The following is a 26,394-nucleotide window of genomic DNA, read 5'->3' as shown; positions in this document are numbered from 1 at the left end:
CTCAACCCTGACGCTATCCCTGAGCTGGGTTTCATTACAACCCAACACTAACCCTGAGCTGGGTTTCATTACAACCCTAACCCTGACACTAACCCTGAGCTGGGTTTCATTACAACCTCAACCCTGACGCTATCCCTGAGCTGGGTTTCATTACAACCCAACACTAACCCTGAGTTGGGTTTCATTACAACCCTAACCCTGACACTAACCCTGAGCTGGGTTTCATTACAACCCTAACCATGACACTAACCCTGAGCTGGGTTTCATTACAACCCTAACCATGACACTAACCCTGAGCTGGGTTTCATTACAACCTCAACCCTGACGCTATCCCTGAGCTGGGTTTCATTACAACCCAACACTAACCCTGAGTTGGGTTTCATTACAACCCTAACCCTGACACTAACCCTGAGCTGGGTTTCATTACAACCCTAACCATGACACTAACCCTGAGCTGGGTTTCATTACAACCTCAACCCTGACGCTATCCCTGAGCTGGGTTTCATTACAACCCAACACTAACCCTGAGCTGGGTTTCATTACAACCCTAACCCTGACACTAACCCTGTGCTGGGTTTCATTACAACCCAACTCAACACTAACCCTGAGCTGGGTTTCATTACAACCCTAACCATGACACTAACCCTGAGCTGGGTTTCATTACAACCTCAACCCTAACACTATCCCTGAGCTGGGTTTCATTACAACCCAACACTAACCCTGAGCTGGGTTTCATTATAACCCCAACCCTGACACTAACCCTGAGCTGGGTTTCATTACAACCCTAACCATGACACTAACCCTGAGCTGGGTTTCATTACAACCTCAACCCTGACACTATCCCTGAGCTGGGTTTCATTACAACCCAACACTAACCCTGAGCTGGGTTTCATTACAACCCTAACCCTGACACTAACCCTGTGCTGGGTTTCATTACAACCCAACTCAACACTAACCCTGTGCTGGGTTTCATTACAACCCAACCCTGACACTAACCCTGAGCTGGGCTTCATTACAGCTCAACCCAACACTAACCATGTGCTGGGTTTCATTACAGCCCAACCCTAACCCTAACCCTGTGGTGAGTTTCATGACAACCCAACCCAACACTAACCTTGAGCTGGGTTTCATTACAACCCAACCCAACACTAACCCTGTGCTGGGTTTCATTACAACCCAACCCTGACACTAACCCTGAGCTGGGTTTCATTACAACCCTAACCATGACACTAACCCTGAGCTGGGTTTCATTACAACCTGAACCCTAACACTATCCCTGTGCTGGGTTTCATTACAACCCAACACTAACCCTGAGCTGGGTTTCATTATAACCCCAACCCTGACACTAACCCTGAGCTGGGTTTCATTACAACCCTAACCATGACACTAACCCTGAGCTGGGTTTCATTACAACCTCAACCCTGATGCTATCCCTGAGCTGGGTTTCATTACAACCCAACACTAACCCTGAGTTGGGTTTCATTACAACCCTAACCCTGACACTAACCCTGAGCTGGGTTTCATTACAACCCTAACCATGACACTAACCCTGAGCTGGGTTTCATTACAACCTCAACCCTGACGCTATCCCTGAGCTGGGTTTCATTACAACCCAACACTAACCCTGAGCTGGGTTTCATTACAACCCTAACCCTGACACTAACCCTGTGCTGGGTTTCATTACAACCCAACTCAACACTAACCCTGAGCTGGGTTTCATTACAACCCTAACCATGACACTAACCCTGAGCTGGGTTTCATTACAACCTCAACCCTAACACTATCCCTGAGCTGGGTTTCATTACAACCCAACACTAACCCTGAGTTGGGTTTCATTACAACCCTAACCCTGACACTAACCCTGAGCTGGGTTTCATTACAACCCTAACCATGACACTAACCCTGAGCTGGGTTTCATTACAACCTCAACCCTGACGCTATCCCTGAGCTGGGTTTCATTACAACCCAACACTAACCCTGAGCTGGGTTTCATTACAACCCGAACCCTGACACTAACCCTGTGCTGGGTTTCATTACAACCCAACTCAACACTAACCCTGAGCTGGGTTTCATTACAACCCTAACCATGACACTAACCCTGAGCTGGGTTTCATTACAACCTCAACCCTAACACTATCCCTGAGCTGGGTTTCATTACAACCCCAACCCTGACACTAACCCTGAGCTGGGTTTCATTACAACCCTAACCATGACACTAACCCTGAGCTGGGTTTCATTACAACCTCAACCCTGACACTATCCCTGAGCTGGGTTTCATTACAACCCAACACTAACCCTGAGCTGGGTTTCATTACAACCCTAACCCTGACACTAACCCTGTGCTGGGTTTCATTACAACCCTACTCAACACTAACCCTGTGCTGGGTTTCATTACAACCCAACCCTGACACTAACCCTGAGCTGGGCTTCATTACAGCTCAACCCAACACTAACCATGTGCTGGGTTTCATTACAGCCCAACCCTAACCCTAACCCTGTGGTGAGTTTCATGACAACCCAACCCAACACTAACCTTGAGCTGGGTTTCATTACAACCCAACCCAACACTAACCCTGTGCTGGGTTTCATTACAGCTCAACCCTGACATTAACCCTGTGCTGGGTTACATTACAGCCCAACCCTGACCCTGAGCTGGGTTTATTACAACCCAACCCCAGCCCTGTGCTGGGTCTGCAAACCAGAATGGTGACAAGCGTTTTTCTCAGTTGGACTTGTGTAATGTCTAGTAAGCAATGATTACTAATTTTTATATTATTTTAATGTCTTCATGACAGTTATACGTGCTATGAAGAATTTATGTCCCATATTCACATTCCAGGGCTTTTAATGAGGTAGATTATCTAGTAATTTCATTGTCATTAATGTGATGCACTGGCACAATAGATGGGTAAAATCACTGTGGCCTCAACTGTTGAAAGTGTACTGATCACTGAAACATGGCCATGTGAGGAAAATGGAGATTTCAAAAGAAAGAAAGTGGATATCAGGCAAATCTACAATTTATTGAACAGGTTTATTTGATTAATTTACTTAAACTAAAAGAGGAAAAGGATTAAGATATGTAGTGCTTACTACATACTACAGCATACAAAATGCATATTTTTCATAACTCATTAGGCTACTATAGCAGGACAAGACTTATCCATTTTTCCCATGATTATATGCATTATCAAATAAATGATGAGATTAGAAAGTGGCTCCACTGCTTTTAAACATATTTAACCACAGTGCATCATACTAGTCAACCTCTGTCATGGTAACTGAGAGTAACAGTACATTTTAAGCTTCACAACAAAATGTTTCCATGTATTGACTTTTTAAAAATTAATCATCACAAAAATGTTTATGGAAGCAGAATGCCAATCTGAAGCAGGCGTCTGGTTAAAAAAAGCTATATGTATTGGTCTATGCATTCGCAGACACAGTAATTACACAGTTTGCATATAGGTGCTATATGATTCATGCAGTGGTCACCTGGCTCTCCCCTCCACCCGAACCTGTAAGATAAGCACAGAGGCTGAAAGAGACACAGAAACAGCTCTGCTTCTTGCTTTCTGCCTACAAGTGAGTGTTGTCTCCATTCTGTGTCCCTGTTACAGAACTGCATGACTGCAGATTGTAATGAAGGAATCAGTCCGTCTAGTCAGTAATTATACTGGATTGCATGGTGTTCAGACCCCTCCCACCACCAAAGGTTAACATGTGTAATTAATAGATGTACAGGAAAGAGGGAAAAACTAAGTGCAGAGACGGATACATGTTGTGGAGATTCATATACAATGGTGGTAGATGTGGTTTCTTGCCAAGTGTTCTGTTTGCTTCATCCTCTCCATATTCTCCTGTGAATGTGTATTTATCCACTGTAATGTGTCCGTTAGATTTCCCACCCCTCTGGTGGGGAGCTACAGTACATTAACCCAGAGTCGGGTCTCCATTGTTTCTGAGTTACCCAGATCACCCCAATGTCTCCCTTGCTGAGAGCTGAGAGAAACACAGTCCACACCAACACACTCTGGATCATGAGCCATACCCCACTGATAAATGGGCTTCAGGCAAGTGAACAAGATCCTTCATAAGGGTCAAACGGCATGAGAAAAGCAACATGCCCTTATCTACAACCACAGTATTTCCTGTTCAGTTAGGGTTTGCAGTTCTTAGCCTGCAGTTCTTCTCGCCAGGTTGAGTTTCATTTAAAGACTGCAGTAAACATGTCAACGTGTCTCACCGCAGACTCAAAAGGGTGAGCAAGGTAAAACGCATAAACACTTGTGGAGTTACATTTTACCGCTTTTAAGAATCAATACACAGTACGTAAAGAAAAGTGAATCATGCAAATCAGAGATCTGTGATTTTCGCTTTCATGCTGAGAACACGAGAAGCTCTCCACGCTGAAGTGAGTGTCACGGCTGAAAAAATCCCCACAAGGCACCTGTTTCCACTTCTCCATGATGCTGTTTGGTCATTGCATTTATAACCTGGTTAAGCCCTTATTGCGAATATGTGAAATCTGAAGGTAATATGTTGCACATGCCAATAATAATCAGAAAATGAAAAGCATGCGCACACTTTATTCCATTTAAAGCTCTTAAACAGTCTGCACATGTACAGATTAGTGAGGAGTCTTGGGTATTGAATCAGCCAGCTAGTACACTGTAAAAAATGTCTCAGCCAGCACAAAACCCTCAAAATCATATTTAGTTTAAGTAAATCCCTTAAACCTTCTTACTTATTTTGTTGGTTAACAGTTGTTTTTTGGGTAAAAATTTTGTGAGAAGACATGACCAGGACTGTCGTTCTCGTGAAGGATTGTTGCGTGATATTTTTGAAACCCTGCCTTGCAAAATGTTACCCCTGGTGTTTCTGGTTTTGCTAGCTAATCTGTTCGAGAATAAAGCTGAACTGGGTGTTAAATTAGCAATCAGAACAAGAAGAATAAAACAAAAACAAAGGAGATATCATCAAAAAAAGACATCAAGGCTGAAGGAACATATGAGGAAGCGTAATAAAATAATAACAACGCGAGTCCATACTGCCGTATTTTTTATTTAGTTTTCTCCTGCTTGACATATTTACACTGAAATCAGACCGGCTCTGCGCCACCTATACCCCGGGGTTAATGCTCTGTGTAAAGACGGCTTTATTCCGATCCTTATAATATATTGAACTTGATGGCAATGTAAATAACGGTAACGTTAAGGCCAGTTCAGATCAATGATTCGCAACGAGACAAAACGGTTTTAGAATGTTGCAGAGAATATTGCAGCGTTGTGAACTGGTTATTTGCAGAGCGTCTGAAGCCTTTGCCTGGGGTTTCAAAAGACCCACCTTGTCAAATCGCCAAGTGCAGTTAGAACGTTCACAATCAGACGTCTTGGAATTTTGCAAGTTGCATCCCGTCTCGTTGCGAATCACTGATCTGAACTGACCTTTAGTTAGCTACATTGCAACGTTGCAACAAGGTAGCATTGCATTCGAGAGACGTTTTGCGAGGTCGGTACCAGTCGGTAGTGTTTAGTGTTTCTTCTAATTGTTAGCTGACATTACATTGTGTTCATTACATTAGCTAGCTAGTTAGCTAACGCAACGTTACCTGATATGAGAGATGTGCGCGACTTTGTCTAAACTAATGTTGCTTTTCTTGACATGGTCCTGTAGCTAGCGTTAGCTGTGCAAATAGCTAGGCTATGTAATTTAGTAACGTTATATTGTCATCAAATATAATACGAAATCTACATCAACAAATAATATGACCTCTCATGTTACACAAAAACCTTTTAGGGTTCCATAACCCCCCCCCCCCCCCCCCCCCCCCCCCCCAGGTACTTAACCTGTTTTGGGTATATGATAACCAGGTCAGTGCAGGTGTAACTCAGTTACACTTAACTCTGCGTTGTTTTGCATTTTGAAGGAGACTGGAATACATTCTGATGTGCATTTATTTTGCAGCATTTGCATACGAGCGCATTAAAATAAGTGCTGTGGTGCAATTGGACATAGGGTAACTGTGTTATAAATGGGGAAATACTTTTTTTATTTTTTTGTTTATTTGATTTTTCAAGAGAAATGAGTGGCTCTTAAAAGAGCCACTGGTTTGTTGACTGATGTAAACCGGAGGCTACACCACTTGGTGCTGCCAAGCAACAGCACCCTCCTCACTGAAATATGAGCAGAAAGCTTACCTTGTTTGGATAGCTTCCCTGGGTGCATTGTTGCTCCCCATCCTCCCAACAGGTCAGAGCATCAGCGCTGGTGTCGGGGGTGAGTGCTGATGCTGGGCCTCTCCTTGGGTCTCTCATGGTTTTCACCCACAGGACGTTGTGGAGGATGCAGGTGGCCTTCACACAGAGCTCCACCTTCACAGGGTCTAGCGTAATGACGCAGCGATACATCCGCCACTGGGAAGACAGGGTCCCAAAACTACACTCTACTGTCAGCCTGGCACGGCTCAGCCAGTAATTGAAGACCCTCTGCTCGCTGCAGATGTTGGAGCCTGGGAAGGGGCGCACGAGGTACCTGAGGAGGGGGAAAGCTTCATCTCCTACCAGGACATAGGGAAGGCTGAACACTGCTCTGTTCCTGGAATGATGGATTCTTCAGGGAAGTCCAGTGTTCCCTCCAGGAGGCGTTTGCCAAAGTTGGAATTTGCTATGGTGTCACTGTCACTGTTCCTCCCATACCCTCTGACATCCACAACCCTAAACAGGTAAGCTGAATCCACAATAGGACAATGGAAAATGTCCCCTTGTAGTTGTGGAACCAAGAGCCAGAGTTGGGTGGAGCCTGGGTGACCACATGCTTCCCATCAATGGATCCTAGGCAGTTGGGGGAATTCCAGTGTTGATAGAAGCCTTGGGACTTGAGGGTCATTTGCAGAAATGGTTAAGAGTTTAGAAAAGCACACTTATTTCATTGATGTATGCATATTATTACCTAAGTTTAGCATGAATTTCATTGTTAGGCTTGTTAACTTACATTTTTTTGATACTACCACGCAGGAGGATCTTTATCATTTGATGTCTCAGCTGCATTTTTTTTCTCTCTAAATGTAAGAGGAATATGTGAAATTAATGAAAGAAAAGCTTCATATCTATTTTGCCAAACATCTAAGAGGGTTTTTTAATTTTTTTTTTTACAAAAAACCCATTCAAATCAGGCCGATAAGTCATTCTAATATAATCAATGGGGTGCGCTAGTACTGTTCTGCCATGGTTTTAATCATTCTGGGGTGTGGCAGTATTACTTGAACGGAATTTCAAAGGATCTGTTCTGGAGTCACAATTTTGGGAAGGTGGATTTTGATTGTTATGAAAATTGAAAGTATTTATTTTTATTCTCGCAAATATTTAAGGATTTAACAGGTCTAGTACCAGATTTTCATATTAAAAACTACATTTCTCTCTGCTTTTGTTATCATGGGAAGGGATTTCAATGAGGCTTCCTACTTATATTATGACAGGTTCCCTTCAGAGAAAGGTTGTCTCTTTCTTGGAGATGAAAACCAGGTTTCCACTATTTTGGAGGCTTTAAAAACTGCCTTACAATGAATTGGTTGAAGAGGGAAATAATGACTGTCCATCACACAGACAAAAGATCCATTGCAGGCGTAAAGGAAAATCAGTCTGTTACATATTTTGGGATCGTAATCACCAAATCTACATCTGATTGGCAAACTCTTAATTTTTCTTCTAAGCTATCCATCCATCCATTATCTATACCCACTTATCCTGAGCAGGGTCGCAGGGGGTGCTGGAGCCTATCCCAGTGTGCATTGGGCTAGAAGCAGGAATGCACCCTGGACAGACAGCCAATCTATCGCAGGGCACACACACCATTCACTCACACACAGGCAATTTAGAGTTTCCAATTAGCCTACCTGCATGTCTTTGGACTGTGGCAGGAAGCCCACACAGACACGGGGAGAACATGCAAACTCCATACAGAAAGGCTCCAAGCCAAGATTCAAATCCACGACCTTCTTGCTGTGAGGCAACAGTGCTACCCACTGCACCACCATGCCGCCCTCTTCTAAACTAAAAAAACGAAAATATTTTTAATTGTTAGTTGCAGAGCAACCTCACTATAAGTTTGTGTGCTGCTTTCAAAAGCTGAGTGAATCTCAAGGATTGTGCATCCACCTTTATCCCTTTATGTTGGCTGTAAAACATGCAACATGGTTAACTCTCTACTGTTCAAATTAATTTGGAAGAATAAAACAGAATATGTTAAAAGGAAAACTGTTATTAGAAACTACCCTGATTAAGGTTTCAATGCTTAGATTTTAATATGCTCAACCAGATCTTCAAAATAAACTCAAAAGACACTAAGACAGTCTTTTAGCAAATCAGGGTTTTAGAAAACCTATGTGGGTTTCTGTAAAGTGTGGTGGGTGCTCATAAGTTCTTATTAGCCTGTGATTTTAAGTGTCGTAAACTGCCCTTGAAACTTGCAGAATGCCACAAACAGGCTCTTGACTCATGGAATATTGCCTACAAACATAATTTCTCACCCTGTTCAAATATTGTATGGAATAATCAATATGTGTTAAATTAATACTGTAGAAACAAGTCAATTTCTTTGAATAATTGTATTGACTATGACATTTGTTATGTTTCAGAGTTTATTGACTGTAATGGAAACTTTGTTTCTTATGACAATTTTCTCCGAACAACAGATGTTTATTTTCCTCGTAAAGATTTTAATATGGTGATGAAGAGTATCTCATCAAAATTCCTGCATCCCTTTAAGGCTTCTTTACAATATGGCCCAATAAGAGCATCTTTTCCTATTCTTTCTATTGGTGGTGTAGATATTTGCGATCGGAAATGTAACAGTGCTCATATACTTCCCTAAAGCTTTAAAGAAATACACAAGTTTATTACACCATTTTTTGGTTTTTAGTTTTCCATTTTTTCCCTTTTGGTTTTACAATGTCATGTCCTGCAATATCGCGTCATTTAAATGCTTTAGCACAATTCCATAAATTATCGTGTCTAAGCAGAAGCATGTTGGTTGTAATCTGAGTGCAATATAGGCAGAGTCGCTCGGTCAATCAATGAGTAAAATGAACGGCTCAACTGAGAAAACGAATCATTAAACGAATCGTTCGCGAATTACACACTACTAGTTTGTCCCAGTACAGGATCCGTATACGACTTTTCCCTTCACGTTGTTATTCTTTGCTGTCGTGTGTTTTTTTTACATAACTTTAAGCGTTCTATGAAATATGGCTTTTCAGTGTCAGAGGGACTGCTACATGCAAGAAGTAAGACGAAATTTCAGTTTGCATTAAGTTAGTAAATTTACAATGACATTTCTAAAATATGAAATGAGGCTTCACCTCAAATGTTAGCGGGTGCTTTGCACTTATTTAACATGAGCTAACACTGGTAGCTAAGTCCATTCGTTGTCAAGGGAAAGATTACATATTGTGGCGATTTCGCGAGGAAGCAGAGACGGAGACTGGCTTGGCTGTTTTCGAATCGCTCCCGGGGAGCTTCGCTTTATTTGTGACATCTCCTCAAAACGGTAATTCGTAGACTGACCATCATAGCTGGGCGAAGCCTGCTTTTGTCAAACCCCGTTTGCCGTGATTGGCTGCCCCGGCGCAACGGGACTAACCAATCACACAGCCTTAACGGCACATCACACAAAGGTCGGATTTACATACAGCGGGAAACAGCAGCACGAGACACGCAAAACAGAGACAGGCAGGGAATACAACAACAGTATTGGCTAATTGACTAATGACAGAAACATGACGGTGAAAATCATAAACCCGAGGGCTGCTAGCGCTACGGAAGCGATTCCTAGCAGGCTACACACATTCAAAATAACGAGTATTTACACGATCGCGGAGCGGGACAAGTTAACCGCTAACAAGCTAACAATTATTTAGTTACACACAGGCAAGATCGCCACACAGCCCCCACCTAAAGGGTCGCTAGTCCCCGACGACCCACAATTTCTATGCGATTTACCTCGTAGTCGATTAAATAATTCGGTAGCCGTCGCTTCCGAGTAGGTCGGCCCGTGGTGGGCTGTGCCATTTCCTCTGCTGCCGGTGGTGTAGAGGGGACAGGGCTGCTACCTTGTCCGCCAGCTGCGTTTTCGGTGGCGAGTGGTTGGTAAGGTGCGAGTCGGTCTTGGTGGAGCACCACCAGGCGCCCTCGATTTGGCATGCGCAGGCGATACGTCACCTCACTCAGCCGCTCCAAGATCTCGCCAGGCCCACGCCAATGTGACTGCAGCTTAGGAGACAGGCCCTTCTTGCGCACTGGGCAGTGGACCCACACTTTATCACCTGGCTTGAAGGCCTGCCCCTTGCAGTGCTGATCGTAGGCGCGCTTCTGCCGCAGTCCCGCAGTGTCCTGGGCCTGGCGAGAGAAGTCGTGTGCCACCCGCAGTCGTTCCAGCAGCTGGCGGAAGTAGCAGGCCTCTGTACGGGCTGGTTCCCTGCTTTCAGGCGGGGCCCCGAACACCAAATCCACGGGCGTCCGGAGCTCCCGTCCGAACATCAGGGCGGCGGGCGTGCAGAGGCTGGACTCCTGTACGGCAGTTCGGTAGGACCACAGGACCAGGGGCAGGTGGCGGTCCCAGTCTCGTTGGTGCTGGCTGGCGAGGATAGCAAGTTGTGCAGTCAGGGTCTTGTTGAACCGTTCAACCAGTCCGTCGCTCTGGGGATGGAGTGGAGTTGTGCGGGTCTTCGCTACCCCGAGCCGACTGCAGACCTCAGCCAGCACCCGCGATTCAAAATTTCGCCCCTGGTCGCTGTGGAGTTGGGCGGGGACCCCGAAACGGGCAAACATCTCCTCGACTAGCTTCCCCGCTGTTGTTGCAGCACTTTGGTCCGGCACCGCGTACGCCTCGGGCCACTTCGTAAAGTAGTCCATAGCCACAAGCACATAGCGGTTACCGGCCTCAGTGACAGGGAAGGGGCCGAGGACGTCCACCCCCACTCGCTCCATCGGGGCCCCCACCACGTAGCGTTGTAGAGGGGCGCGGGAGCGCCTGGTAGGCCCCTTGCATGCCGTACAGGAGTCACAGCAGTGGACGTGCAGCTCCATGTCCCGGCGGCACCCAGGCCAGTAGAAGCGCCCCCTCAATCGTCGCAGGGTCTTGCTGTTCCCGAAATGGCCCGCCCCCACCGAGCCATGCACCAACCCGAGGACTTGGGGCCGGAGCGCTCGGGGAACGAGGAGTTGGAGGAGGTCGCTTCCAAGCCCGGGTGCCTGCCACCGCCGATACAGCAGCCCGTCCCGCAGCTCAAGGCTCCTCCTTTGCCCGTAGTAGGTCTTGAGCTCGGGCCCCTCAGCCGAGACCTCAGCCCACTGCGGCGGTGTTTCTGCCTCCAGCCAGCCCCTCACCTTTCTTAGCGTGCTGTCAGCCTCCTGGCCTTCCCGCAGCTGCTCCTGCGACACTGGCAGCCACCCCGCCTCGCTGATGTTAGCGGTAGCCACCGCTAGCTCCACCTGGCTCTTATCTTCCTGTCGCTGGCAGTGTTGACAATCCAGCTCAGCACAGGGACGGCGGGACAAAGCGTCGGCGTTGGTGTGGTGCCGCCCCGCCCTGTGCTCGATCTGGAAATCGCACTCTTGTAGCTCTTCTAACCACCGTGCGACTTGGCCCTCCGGGTGCTTGAAGTTTAGGAGCCAGGTGAGCGAAGCGTGGTCAGTGCGGAGGCGGAAGTGGCTACCTTGGAGATAGGGTCGGAAGTGCCTCAGTGCCTTGACTACGGCCAGCAGCTCTCGGCGGGTCACGCAGTAGTTCCGCTCTGCCCGGCTCAGGGCACCGCTGTAGTAGGCGACAGCTCTCTCTCCGTCGCTGTCCTCCTGAGAGAGGACGGCTCCCACCCCCACGTTACTGGCGTCGGTGTCGACAATGAATGGGCGGTGCACATCGGGATACGCCAGTACGGGGGCCTCCGTGAGAGCCGTTCTGAGCCGGGCAAAGGCTTCTGCGCATGCAGTGGTCCAGATGAACGGCTGGTACTTGTCGGTGAGGCGATGGAGGGGACTGGCAATGGAGGCGAAACCCCGCACGAACCGCCGATAGTAGCTCGCCAACCCCAGGAAGCTGCGCAGCTCGCCTACATTTGCTGGGGTCGGCCAATCCCGCACAGCAGTCACCTTAGCTGGGTCGGTGGCTACCCCTCGCTCACTCACAACGTGCCCCAGGAAGGCCGTCTCCCTCCGGAGCAGCTGGCACTTCCGGGGATTCAACCGTAGCCCAGCCCGGCGAATCGCCGCGAGCACGTTGTGGAGGTTAGTGAGGGCGTGCTCGAAGCTACTGGCATGTACTAGGAGGTCGTCCAGGTACACTACGCAGCAGCTTCGGGGGACGGCCGACAGCACCCTTTCCATCAGCCGCTCGAACGTGGCAGGGGCATTGCACAGTCCGAACGGCATCATGCGGAACTGCCACAACCCTTGCCCGATGGTGAAGGCGGTCTTAGGCTTCGCATCCTCGGCCATTTTGACCTGCCAGTAGCCACTCCGGAGGTCCAGCGAGCAGAACCAACTGGACCCCGCGATGTGGTCTAGCGCCTCGTCGATGCGGGGGAGAGGGTAGGCATCTTTGCGCGTTACGGCGTTGAGGCGCCGATAGTCCACGCAAAAACGCCACTCTCCGTTCTTCTTCCGCACTAGGACAGCAGGGGCCGCCCACGGGCTGTTGGAGGGCTCAATGACGCCTGCAGCGGCCATCTCTCTAACCTTCTCCTCTGCCCCCAGCCGCTTTGCTAGTGACAACCGGTGAGGGCGCAGACGAACCGGTGCAGCGTCACCAGTGTCAATGGCGTGCTGCACTAGCTCGGTCTGCGTGCATTCCTCATCGCGGGCAGCGAAGAGGTCTGCATTGTCCTTCAGCAAGCGTTCAAGCTGTTGGCATTGGTGAGGGTTGAGGCCGCTGCAGCTGCGTCGCCACAGCTCGCGGACAGCACTCACCGTCTCGACAGAGGGGGGCGCAGGTTGTGACAGTGGGGCAGGCGAGCCACGCTCTGTGTTGGTTAGCTGGGGCGGCGGCTGGTGAGGGTGGGCTGAGGCTGGCGGCGGCTGGTGAGGGTGGGCTGAGGCTGCTCGGCGACGGGTCCTCCTGGACCTGCGTTTCCTCTTGGGGGTGGCGTGGAGGGCGAGGGTGGTGGCACCGATGGAGAGCCTGGTGTTGGCGATGTCCACCGTAGCACCCCAGTGGACCAGCAGATCCAGGCCGATTATGCACGTGTCGCTGATGTCGGCCAGCCAGAACTCGTGCGTCACCACCTCTCTGTTTCCGACCTCCACGCTCACCATCTTCTTGCCCCGCATGTCGACAATGAATGGGCGGTGCACATCGGGATACGCCAGTACGGGGGCCTCCGTGAGAGCCGTTCTGAGCCGGGCAAAGGCTTCTGCGCATGCAGTGGTCCAGATGAACGGCTGGTACTTGTCGGTGAGGCGATGGAGGGGACTGGCAATGGAGGCGAAACCCCGCACGAACCGCCGATAGTAGCTCGCCAACCCCAGGAAGCTGCGCAGCTCGCCTACATTTGCTGGGGTCGGCCAATCCCGCACAGCAGTCACCTTAGCTGGGTCGGTGGCTACCCCTCGCTCACTCACAACGTGCCCCAGGAAGGCCGTCTCCCTCCGGAGCAGCTGGCACTTCCGGGGATTCAACCGTAGCCCAGCCCGGCGAATCGGGCAGCCAGCTGCAGCTGGGCTAGGTACGTCTCCCACTGTGCTGCTCCACTGAACCGGGCTAGCTTCGGCTGTGTGCTAGCTGCCGTGGTGGTTGTCATGCTGGCGCTGGCTGGCGTGCTAACGTTAGCTTCCCTCGGGTGCGTTGGTCGAACAGCACTGGCTCCGTCTGGTTGTCTGGGGGCCCTCTGTCGTTGCGCCACCGAGCTCTGCAGATCGGCGCCCGTCGCCGTCTCTGCTGCCTCGGTCTTCCGCCGCCTCGGTACCCCCAGTCTGTCTTCCAGCTCTCGGATCGCCTTCTCCACTTCAGCTAGCTGAATCCCACTTCTGACACCAATGTGGCGATTTCGCGAGGAAGCAGAGACGGAGACTGGCTTGGCTGTTTTCGAATCGCTCCCGGGGAGCTTCGCTTTATTTGTGACATCTCCTCAAAACGGTAATTCGTAGACTGACCATCATAGCTGGGCGAAGCCTGCTTTTGTCAAACCCCGTTTGCCGTGATTGGCTGCCCCGGCGCAACGGGACTAACCAATCACACAGCCTTAACGGCACATCACACAAAGGTCGGATTTACATACAGCGGGAAACAGCAGCACGAGACACGCAAAACAGAGACAGGCAGGGAATACAACAACAGTATTGGCTAATTGACTAATGACAGAAACATGACGGTGGAAATCATAAACCCGAGGGCTGCTAGCGCTACGGAAGCGATTCCTAGCAGGCTACACACATTCAAAATAACGAGTATTTACACGATCGCGGAGCGGGACAAGTTAACCGCTAACAAGCTAACAATTATTTAGTTACACACAGGCAAGATCGCCACAATATGTTAATGGATATATTTCCGGTTGGGTATCTAACTGTGTTAACATATTTTGCATTGATAACGTTATTTAAGAAATCAACCAGTATCCTTTGCAAGCGTTGGCCCTTTTCCCAGCTGTTCCAGCATGTCTAGTGTAACGTTTGTTGATCGATTTTGACAAGTGCACAACGTTAGCTAGTATGTAACTTCACATATTAGGTGATCATCTACAGCGTTGATCATCTACAGCGTTATCTTTTGATATACCACAGCCATATTTTAGTAAAATAAAGCTAGCTAGATAGTTGCACATATGTGTAATCATAGGGAACTGGCTAACTTTTGATAGCTGTTATTTTTATTCTGATACATTCTCAGTCCCATCTCCATGGTCATATCGACGGCTCACTTATATTGATGATGTCAGTTTATCACTACAGTGGTATCATGTTCTCCCGCTGAACTAAAACGCGAGAACGGCGGGAAGAAGGAGAAAATGAAAGGCTTCAACGTCATCCTCAAAGACACGATTCTCTTTCCTGAGGGTGGAGGCCAGGTAAGCTGTTTAGGTGTTTACACCGAAACATTCAATTGTCTTACCGTGCTTGCTTCGTGAAGCTGGGAATTTGTCAAAATAAAAGTGCTGTCCCTCGGGTTAAAAGACGAGTGTTGATACTGTTAGCTTCACAAACGTCTACACATTGTAGACCCAGAGACTACTTTGAAATGACCAAAACCTCATTTGTCTCAGCCCCCGCGACTTTGAATGTAAGGAGTTAGTCATGTGGTTTGATTGTCAGTGCTGGAACTTCACATCTTTGGCTGACCTGAAGTGTAGTATTGCATAGATATAAGATCATGATTGATAATAAATGTAGTGTATTTTTCCTTTGCTACGTAAAATGTGTGAAACAGTTGGTGCTTGGTTGTCAAAAATGGAAATCAGCAGAATGCAGTCTATAGGTTTGCTTGTAAGGTAGAATTTCATTGTAAAGACTGAGTTGCATGGTGCGACTGAATAAAACTGGTCTTGTTAATAGTAGGGGGGGCAAGGGGTGGGGTGTTTTGTGTATCAGTGTCATATTTGATGTACCATAAATTAAAAAAATTATTTTCTTATGATTATTAGCCTACTTCAAAGCATACTGTTAATTTGTGTAGTATATTGGGTAATACTTCCCAATAAGGTCACATGAATTGGCATTAACTAATGTAATTGTTAACATGAATTAATGATGTACTAATACATTAACAAAGCTGTACAGATTAAATTTTTAGTAGTTAGTAGTTAACAGCTACATTAGTAAATGGGAAATTATTGTAAAGTGTTACCGTATAATGTGTTTGCTATGTAAAGCAATATACATGTAGTCAAATTTGTTGTGCCAATAACATTTCTTGAACGGGAGAGAGATTGAAAGACAAGGGACGCACGCATGTGACCACTTTTTGGCTTTTGCAGCCAGATGACCGCGGGACGATCGGGCCCGTGCCTGTCCTGCGGGTGACCAGGCAAGGTTCAGAGGCGGTGCACTTTGTGGAGTCGGCGCTGGAGGTGGGATCGGAAGCACGGCTGGAAGTGGACTGGGAGCGCAGATTTGACCACATGCAGCAGCACTCTGGTGAGGCTGGGAGGCTCGTGTGACTGCATGTCATTATTTCTGTTTTTATTTATGTGGGAGATTTACTCACAGAGCTGAAAGCCATTTGTGGATTACTTTCATCACTGGAGTTATCTCATTACTCATTACAATCCTACCCATTGCAATATGGCATAAATATGTGCCCTGCCTATGAATCTGATTGGCTTATTATTTGGAATGCGCTTGTACCAGAGACCATCTATAAAAGTTTTGCTGTGGTTTTAGGCGAGTAGGGGGAAGTCTTGAGTCATAAAGTGTAGAGGTTTGGCTACATTCTCAATCTGTCGTCTTCGCTCGAGCCATTTTCCTGTCCCCCTATTTAATCAGCCCAGTTCACACTTCTGGATACACTCCCGTGGGTGTGGGGCCAGTTCACTTCTAACTGACTGAGGAACAGAGTGCTGCGGCCCTACATCCGATAGTCGGCATGTCGGCGTGAAATAGGCTAATTCAAGTAGTTCCCTGCTCCAGCAGTCTTAACCTCGTCTGATTTGTGGTGACAGTTCTGGTGCAAAATGATTGCCACGTTCCCATGTTTGGTGCTCATGATTGGTGGTGGCAGTGTGGACGGTGAAGCTCAATGAAATTTTTGAACGGGTTGTATGCTGATAATGGTAACCGTTTATGTTCACTTTGCTCTTTTAGGGCAACACTTAGTTACTGCCTTGGCAGACAGTATGTTTGGATACAAGACCACCTCCTGGTAAGTGTGTGGATTTAAGAAATCACAAATTATTGCTGTTATGTTATGTTTTTTTGGTAGGGTTTCCATGCTAGCTTAATATCTCTCATCTCAATCAGTTCATATACAGAACAGAAACTCCTGGCTTTAGTACAGCGGTAGCTCCAAAACTGCACCTGTTTCCGCCAGCGCTTACGACAGGGTGTTTCTGTGTGTGCGCGTGTGCCGCGGGCAGGGATTTGGGCCGCCAGCGCAGCGTCATCGAGCTGGACACGGCTGCGGTGAAGCCCGGCGAGATGGAGGCCCTGGAGGACGCGGTGAACCAGAAGATCCGCGAACACGTCCCTGTCACCGTGCAGCTGCTGTCCCTGGACGATCCCGCCGTGGAAAAGGTGCAGGTTGCGTGGGCAGGAGGCTCTTCGTAGACCAGGGGTGGGCAAGGAGAGTTTTATATCCGACTGAATGTCATGTCAGCTGGTTCTTAAATATTTAATTAGCCCAATCCTTTTCTTCATTTGACAGTTTAGATACATTTCTTGACAAGCTCAGGAAAGAACTGAAGCCTGTTCTTGTGTCCCAATATGTTGTTCTGTGGTTTAATATACAAGTGAACTAGCATTGATGTATAGAGCTAATTGAGCTTGGGTAATTGGTGGAAGCAAAAACACACCAGCTCTCCTGGAAAGAAATTGCCCGCCCCTGTCTCGGACACCACTGCAGTGGTTTAGGACTGAGGCTGCCCTCCACTTCACTCACCTTGAGCACACAGAACACGCCGCACTCATCTCCTGGCCCTCGGTGCCAACGTCCCCCCTCAGGTGAGGAGCCGCGGCCTGCCGGACGACCATGCAGGACCCGTCCGGATCATCGACATCGAGGGCGTCGACGCCAACATGTGCTGCGGGACCCATGTGTCCAACCTCAGCCACCTACAGGTAGAGTCCTGCTCGAAACAAAATTGTTCTGTTTTTCTTTAAGCCTATGTGCTGTTTCAGATTACAGTTTAAGGTGAAGCTACGTTTGGCTTTGCGCTTTAGCGATATGCAGTGTTGCGGACCTTGAGTTTTGGTTGATTTCGCATTTTATCCAAATAGTGTTTTAGTGTTTAGATGAAAAGCGTAAACATTATAACCCATATGGAAAATAATGTATTATTTCAGATTTAATGTTTAATATTTAGGCAGTTGTTTGGATCTCCTTGTATAGTTTTCTAATTTCTTGCTGTTCTTGCCCCAGCAAGTTACCTTGGCTTTCCTCTGTTCACCAATCTTATCTGTCAGCCAGTATATGCTCACATAATGTATATTTTCGAAAAGACAATACCTGTTATGGCTGTCAGTATTGTTTTCACGCTTACCTTGGACTTCGCATGGTACAACCGGCATGTTGTGGCACTTGTAATCTAGTCAAAAAATACTTTTTTATAACCTTGCAAACATTGCTTGCCTTGGCCCAAATTAGGTGCTTTACATGGCAAGATAACAACATATACTCTTGACTCAAGTCTCATGCTGTTCTGATTGATGGCCACTGGTTTTATGACCCTCAAACACTAAAGCTGATGTACTGTGTTAATTTCAGGTTCTAAAGATCCTTGGGACTGAAAAAGGAAAGAAAAACAAAACCAACCTGATTTTCCTTGCGGGAAACCGGGTTCTGAAGTATGCGGAGAAAAGCTACAGCACGGAGCGATCGCTGACATCCTTACTCAAGTAAGGCCTGGGCCAAGCATACTGTACCACATACAGCTGTTTGGCCATTGAATACCTTCAATTTAATATCCTATCAAATAGTCAAAAATCTGTATTTGAGAACCTCCCAAGTGTCTGACAAATGTATTATTTTCAAGCCACCAGCAGATGTTGAATTTCTGTTTTATGAAGAGCACATTCAGTTAAATAGCCTTATTGTTCCCACACTGGTAAAATCTAAATCAGATTTATTCACAAATTTGTATCCCCTTTTCATTTTATTTTCAAATTTGAACACCCAGAAATATCCAAAAGCCCCTCTCATCACTGCAGAAGCCTCTCCCATCTGGAGTGTGTTTGCTGCCAGTTGCCGCTTCTTTTCTGTCTGCGGCCCACAAGCTGAGCTTCGCAACCGCTGTGTCAGTGGAGTGCGCTTCTTACAGCTTTTACAGGCAGGTGCCTGACCAATCAGAGGAGCTGCAAAATGACATCATCCTGTAGATCAAAACCCTCCCTCTGTGGGTGACCAAATATGCCAAATGTGCACTGCACTGGCATGGTCAGGATTCAGAATCAACTACTTGACTTTGCTTGTTTCTCACCATGTTGAATCCTGCTTCTAACAGGACTGGAGCAGATGATCACGTCGAAGCCGTAGACAAGCTGCAGAAGTCTGTCAAGGTGCTGCAGAAGGTGGGCCGTCCTTAAGTGGATCTTAAGCGTTCATTTGTTTCTGTACACACTGCAGTTCTAAAGCCACGTGGAATGCACGTTGGGTGGTTCTGTGAGAAAATAAATCAGAGGTAACGTTTGGGCACATTGAGTTTGTAAATCGGCCCTACCACGAGCGTTGATTTTGTTTATTTTTGCACTGTGTACGCATACTAAAATTTCCCCGAGGCTTTGTACATTTCCACTGAACTTTCCCTGTTGTGAAATGCTTTTTTAAATATCGTTTCACAAAAAATGTTAATTGCTTGGAAACTTTAGATCTGAAATGATAATGTTAATGTAAATTGCTGGGAATTTTTTTTGAGAGAATTCCTGCTGGTAATTTGATGATAAAGCTGTCCTTATCTTCCGTTTCAAGAACAATCTCAACCTTTTACGAGACATGGCTGTGCTAATTGCGGAGAATTTCAAGAACAACCCCAATCGGGGCGACTTGTTCTGTTTACACAGGTGAGCGCCTGATGTCTTTATTCATTTCGGAAAGGAGTGCTGTTTGGAGGAAAATGAGATGTCCCTTATAAACATGTTTTTTTGGAGATCTTGATTAAAGATAATTACATCCTTTGATATATTTGTTTTTTTAGGTTTTTTTTTTGCTTTTTCCTTTGCTTTTGTTTTTCCTTTGGAGTTCACTTGGCTTACATGCTCTGCATTCGTACTGTTTCAGTTACTGAAGGTTAAGTACTTTGCTCAGTGCTGCAACATCTCCACCTACTGTTCAGGCTATCTGATTACAAGTCTGACTTCTTCAATAATACACACTGTTGCTTCTAGAGATCACAAATATTATTGACAGTCACAATATTTCAAAATGGCTATTATTTATACTTTTTGGTGCATACACTTACTTGCTTGTGGATTTTGTTGGCAAAAAGGCTGAGGACACATTTCAGCTGATCAAAAAAACAACACTGTCTTTTTGTGTGAAATTCTTTTTCTTCCTTTGCTTAATCTTGAAGGAAGGACAGTGACAATGAGTTCATGAACATTATAGCCAATGAGATAGGCACTGAGGTGAGGCTGCTACTTTTCTCATCTTTTTGCTTTTTTTATGATTTAGCATCTGACCTGATTCAAGTACATATTTGAAGTATCTGCTTTTATACATGTCTGTGAAATTCGTTTTTTTTTTTTAAATTCAGGATTGTATGTTGGGATGGCAGTTCCTTAGTTAACTCTGGAACCACACCTTTGTGGACACACCTGTTTTCAGTATTTCTGTATCCCTTTTTTCTTTTGTTTTGGCAGTTGCCTGTTTTTGATAATATGCTTTACCTGAATGTATTTACTTGTTTGATGAATGGTGAGAAGTCACTGAGACCTTGGTCTGGTTCCTGGTTCCTCCCTCAGGACACAGTGCTATTCCTGACTGTTGGAGATGAGAAGGGGGCGGGGCTGTTCCTGCTGGCAGGGCCAGTGGGTATTGTGGATGAGCTGGGACCCAGGTGCGTGTGATTTAACTGACATGTGAGACTGTGCTCAGTAGTGAATGCAGTCAAGTTAAGAAGGTGTCTACATTACATACCCTTGCAGAGGAATAGGGCAGATTTATTTGCAGGTAAAACATCACTACAGTTACCATACGGTTAGGGCTGTCCCAATGAACACATGCTTGTCCAATTAATGCTTTGTTTGCCAACTAACTTTAGATTATAATGGTCTTTTTAGTGTGAAATTTGAATATTTTAAATAGGTAATTTTGCTCATTTTGAGGCAAACATGACCATAAAAAGCAAAAGTGCACTGTCTGAATAGTTAATTTCGTGCAATTTTCTAATAAGCTTTTCTTATAAGGCTCCTTTTCTTATATAGTGTGACTAGTTTACTTCATCACCTACAAGCAAACCATTTAATAGCTACCGTTAGCCAGCTAATTGACCAAACGACCAAGTTGACTGCTTGACTGGCAGAAGGTGCCATCAAGCAAAGACTCTGGGTTTAAATTCAGCAGCACTGAGTGCATAGAAAAAAGCACCTATCAACTCAACTTGCATCAAATGGCTGCCCAATTATAAAGTTAAGGACAAGGAGTTGGAAGCGTGCTCGCATGCGCAAACGGGAAGAGGCGTGCAGGTGTGCAAATCCGCACGAGCAAACAGCCGAACGCAAAAACGCACGCAAGGAAGGCCTGTGATTTTGAGGGCGGTTCGCTGCCGAGTTCAGGGATCTCGCACTCGAATCCTGGAGGGCCGCAGTCTGCTGGTTTTAAGCCTGCTTCAGTTTTTGGTGTTCAGACCTCTTCTATTTATCTACACATTCACCTATTTTCATCAATCCCAGGTGAATGGAAAAGACAATCATAATATATTTCCCCTTCTTACTTGTATATACTTGTGATTTGCGTTGATGTTACAATTGATTGATTTATTATTGATCAATCTATTGGTTGCATATCTATCTATCCATCCACCAGATGACATGCACTGTACTCCAGGAAAGTCGTGCATCCTCTCCAGCTGAGTCAGGACATTCAGATGACCCCAAAATACTGTGCTCTGGGTTGGAGGAGGGTGTACCGGAGGTAACCTTTCAATAACTGATAATCCATAATCACTAACACACTGTCTCAGCTTTATGAGGTTAATATATTCTATCTCAATAAATAACTTTCAGGACAGTGATGTTGTCATCACTGGTGTCCAATGAGGGAAGGCCTGTGCGGCTTTGCTGAACAGACGGGTGGAGGACTTTGGGGCCGTATTTCTCGGCCAGCACACACGGTTGGATGACAAGGTCATCGACCACGCCCAGGCTCTTATGAAGATGCTGTATCCATATATAGGAGGGCTCCATGCAACCACCTCCCTCGCCCTGCTGTCCACTCTACCTACACCAGCTCAGGGGTTTGTGAAGATTCTTAATGTCTCTGCAAATCGCTGGATTACGGTAAGTAACGTTGGCTGTAAGGTAGGTACAGTTAATGTTTTTGATTCTCTAGGGCAGCATAAAACAGAGGATTTCATTGCACAGGTTACATGCCTTCTTGCCTGTCCAGGGAAGAGTGTCCGGCTGCAGTGGCCTGATGTCCAACAGCAGGCGGGTGGCTCAGACTGTGGACTGTTTGCTATTGCAACAGTCTCACTCTGCAGAGGTGAGGATCCCTCCGTGCTCCAGTACCATCAGCCAGCTATGCAGACTCACATCTTTGCCTCTTTTCCAGCTGGAATTCTGATACCCTTCCCCAGTACTGCAAGGTGCACCACAGCCAAGGCAGTCCACGCTATTGAGGTGAACATACACTGCCTCTGCAGACGGACCAACCAAATTGGAAACGGATCCTCTGGTCTTCTGCAGGAGATATGCCTTTTCCTGCCTCAACTTAAAAAACCCAGATGTATATATATACCCGTCATGCACTGTTATCTTTCATGCATGTTAATTTTCATAGTGTTGAGTTCTGTTTTCATTTCAAATTAAAGTTGTATTAAATGTAAATGGTAAGTATTATGACATCTTTATAATGTTTACATGTAAATGTAGTTTATAATAAAAATGTCTGAATTTTATATAGTATCAGTAATAGAAATGTAATGTGTAATGTGTGCGACATTTCAGTATTGCATATGTGTGATTTTATCATTTTATTATTTATTAAGAAAATGTTTAATTTTGACACGTGTAAACACTTTGTGTAGCTTTCAATTGGAATTAATTGGAATTAATTGGAAATAGGCCCATTTGGTTCCTTACTGGCCCTTCTTACCTTCCTCTTAGCATTCACCAACAAACTAAATGCCAAAATCCAAAGTAAATTTATTATATTAGATTTTGTAACCGTTATATGCATAGTGGTAAGTATAAAGTGCTTTTGAATTTGGCATTGTTTCCTTATTAATATTGCGGTTCAAGTTGTTGGTGGTGCAAGCAAGCCAACAGTATCATACTTGCAAAAGTCAGCTTGATCTCCATGAATGAATGAACTTTGGCATTACCTGTGTTTGACTGCCCTGATTGAACCTCTTTGATGCTCCTGAAAGTAGCTGTCTCTGATTCCCCTTGTAGACTCTGGAAGGAATTGTGTGCCTGCTTGATTGATTTAAGTTGCGAGAGAGAGAGTGTGTGAATGTGTGTGTGTGTGTTTCTGCGTGTGTGTGTGCATGCGCCAAGCATGCGTGTATATACACTGTTTAATTTATTAAGTGTGTAATTTACTGTACATTTAGTAAAATTGTAACAGCATTCAAGGGGACTCACTTCTCTTGGGTTGATTTGGATTGTTTCATGACATCAAGTGACATCATGAGTGACATCACAGTTAGCCTAGGATCCTACATAAGCAGGTTTTATGCACCCTTTATAATGTTTAGCCATTAGCCAGGTGATATTGTTGGTTATGTCACATTTGCCATAATGTTGTAAAAGATGTTTTGCCACCCTTTATGAAGCACAACATTTGCGTATGCATGAAGCCATTATGTCAAGGTTATGAAAGCATTATATATACTACGTAAAGCTTTTATTTTAACTTCCTTTAAAGTGTGAAAGTCACCACTTCTAAGGAAAGTTGTGCTGGTTGCCAATAAAATTAGGAAACTGTAGCTGAACTGCACCACTTCTCAGATTATCCTGTAACATCTGGTCATGTTGAAGTGATGAGGAAATGATTGAAACAAATGATTACAAAGAAGAAAAAGATGAAATTGAAGCAGAATATTTCAGCAGCAAACTAACATTCAGAATAACAAAAACTTTAATGACACAGTTTAATACACTTTGAAAAGTCTTCAAAAATGCATGGAATATAATTTTTAGTACTTTATCAGTTTGGTATTTATGAGTATTAATGTAACATTTACACACACTCTTAGCTTGTGGACTTGCTTCTGTGATACAGCCAGATTGAGATTAAGGTAACACAGGAACCACATGAGCCTAAATTCAATAAACATTAGTCCTTAAATTTGACTATCAATTGCAGCAAGGATTATAAAGCAAGGATATTACTTGTAAGTCAGAGTTGAGGATAAATGTTTATTGAATTTAAGTCATAGAGTCACATACCACTTGTTTACTTGTGGGTACATGTGGCTTATGTCTTAAGGACACAGCCTCTGTTTGGAGAGCCTTTATGAGATAGTGCTCTCAGTACCTACTTACTCACTTTCTATTAGCTCATACTTTCACACAATGGGCCTCATTTATCAAGCAACATACGAACGAAATTTCTCGTAATTCCTTCGTACTAACATTTACACATGAAAACTGGGATTTATCAAAGTTTTTGGGAGTCCAACTTGATCGGACATGCAAAGGAAATTTTTTACGAAAACCTGAGACCACACGCAGAGTGTGTGTAAACTCCGCAGTTCGTCTTTTAACTTGAATTTTTCACTTTTATTGATGAAATTGGTCATTAAATGGGCTTCTTTGTCTATGTATTTTGTCATGAAATATTGAAATATCATGAAGAAAAATAAATAATAAAGAAACTGAAATAAATTGGTTGCGAATACTATTTTAATTAAGTAAAACAAAAATGTTTGAAATGAGTAATAGCATTACAAAGAGTTGCTATGATTTCATAATTGCAGTTTTATATTTTTTAGATACTTGATGAGAAATACTATTTAAATGGCCAAAATGCTGTTAAGTCCAAGCTTGCAATAGCGGACCTTGCACTATTAGAGGATTTGGTGAGAGCACTTCGGCGAGATCGCATTTTCAGGGACCGGTGTGACGACTTTGCCGAGGATGACGAGTGGCTCATGAGTCGGTTCTGATTCCCTAGAACCCTTCTAAATTGAGACTGTGCAACATCTTAGAGCCAGACTTAACGAGGCAAACAAGAAGATCTTATGCCATTCCAACACATGTCCAAATTCTGTCAGTGCTTGGCTTTTTGGCCACTGGCACTTTCCAGAGGGAGATTGGAGCTTTAATGTGCACATGGGTACAATCTATGGCACTGAACTACGGTCTGCAATATCCCAACCCTCCATGAGCCACATACTGTCCAGTGTGCTTAATTCTATGGTTAAACTAGCCCCGGAGTATATTCGAGTTCCCTATAGTGCGCAGAGCCAAATTGGTATCAAACAGGCCTTTTTCAATCTGGCCGGCCTTCCTAATACGATCAGTGCCATAGATTGTACCCATGTGCACATTAAAGCTCCATCACCGACACCTTTGCTACTTGAATAGGAAGGGATATCATTCCATCAAGGTCCAATTGATATCTGACGCAGCTTGCCATGTCCTCAATGTTGTTGCTCGTTGTCCTGGAGGAACACGTGATTCATTTGTTTTGCAAAACTGCTCTGTGGGGAACCGCTTGGCGCATAGAGCTGTTGAGGATGGCTGGCTCATTGGTAAGCATGATGTTTGACATTTAGTAACTCCAAACCTGCATTGTCAACGTTTTATCTAACCCTCCTTAAACCCGTTCCTTAAACCCTTAGGGGATGAGGGTTACCCGCTGAAGCAGTGGTTGATGACCCCACTGGCCGACCCCCTGTCACCGCGTGAGGTGCGCTACAATGAGGCGACCGTGAACGCGCTTCCAATTTACGACTGATTGGGATTTATCAACATACGCACGGGAATACGATTGAAACTAAGTGCCTCCGAATGTTTGATAAATGCGGCGGCAGTTGTTAGTTCGTATAATTTTACGGGGAATCTTATGTGCATATTTACGAAATTATTGATAAATGAGGCCCAACGAACACATTTGCTTTTTTAGCAGTGACTGCTGTTCTCGATTTCAGTTTCAATTTACAGTATCACAACAGCAAGATGAGGACCATTTCAAATGTATGGTTTTTGATTTTTTATACTTACAATATGTCCATAGAACCAATAATGTAATAGCTTAAATCTACTCTGCATGTACAGTCATTTAAATGCATTTAACAAAGCTTAGTCTCACAGATACATTTCTAGTAAAGACAGCAGTATGTATATTCCATATATTCCCAACAAAAACGGTAACATTGTGATCTGCTTATTGGTCCTGTGTTTGACTGTCAAAGCTGGCATGGTCAACAGCCTCTCACAAGATGAGAGAACCAAAAACATACAATGATAAAAAATGGTTTAGGGGAGCAGAGCATTAGTCTCACAGATGAAATTATGCTTATTAGAACAGTAAAATGCATCCCATGCATTCACATTAGGGATAAACAGGGCACAATCAAATCCATTA

The 26,394-nt window shown here is 45.3% G+C and overlaps 2 protein-coding genes and 1 long non-coding RNA gene across 10 annotated transcripts in view; 2 read left to right on the top strand and 1 right to left on the bottom strand.

Annotated features, from left to right (window-relative positions):
- LOC118221903 overlaps positions 1–26,394 on the top strand; it is a 136,980-nt gene that overhangs the window by 52,886 nt on the left and 57,700 nt on the right. The window lies entirely within an intron of this gene.
- Positions 1–26,394, bottom strand: part of LOC118221884 (C-type lectin domain family 6 member A-like) — a 100,520-nt gene that overhangs the window by 67,218 nt on the left and 6,908 nt on the right. The gene's annotated exons all lie outside the window — the stretch shown is intronic.
- The window catches only part of LOC118221881 (alanyl-tRNA editing protein Aarsd1-like), a 56,873-nt gene continuing 39,416 nt past the window's right edge, over positions 8,938–26,394 (top strand). For 2 of the 8 annotated variants that reach the window (XR_004764200.1, XR_004764198.1), the window contains exons 1-11: positions 8,939–9,283; positions 14,930–15,058; positions 15,965–16,124; positions 16,791–16,848; positions 17,063–17,219; positions 17,646–17,762; positions 18,409–18,539; positions 19,145–19,211; positions 19,609–19,700; positions 20,210–20,264; positions 20,601–20,695. Coding sequence is in view for 2 of the 8 variants with exons in the window: in XM_035407316.1 (XP_035263207.1) it covers positions 9,245–9,283; positions 14,930–15,058; positions 15,965–16,124; positions 16,791–16,848; positions 17,063–17,219; positions 17,646–17,762; positions 18,409–18,539; positions 19,145–19,211; positions 19,609–19,700; positions 20,210–20,264; positions 20,601–20,695; positions 21,664–21,667 (1,104 nt within the window). In the remaining 6 variants the exon portion in view is untranslated. Of the gene's footprint in view, positions 9,284–14,929; positions 15,059–15,964; positions 16,125–16,790; positions 16,849–17,062; positions 17,220–17,645; positions 17,763–18,408; positions 18,540–19,144; positions 19,212–19,608; positions 19,701–20,209; positions 20,265–20,600; positions 20,696–21,663; positions 22,757–26,394 lie in introns of those variants that run through there. The other 6 variants (XR_004764199.1, XR_004764195.1, XR_004764196.1 and 3 more) reach the window with 6 other exon arrangements.

Source organism: Anguilla anguilla, chromosome 2 (genome assembly GCF_013347855.1).
Source record: "Anguilla anguilla isolate fAngAng1 chromosome 2, fAngAng1.pri, whole genome shotgun sequence".
NCBI lineage: Eukaryota > Metazoa > Chordata > Actinopteri > Anguilliformes > Anguillidae > Anguilla > Anguilla anguilla.
The sequence above is the reverse complement of the archived record's forward strand: the minus strand, read 5'-3'. Positions and strand labels throughout refer to the sequence as shown.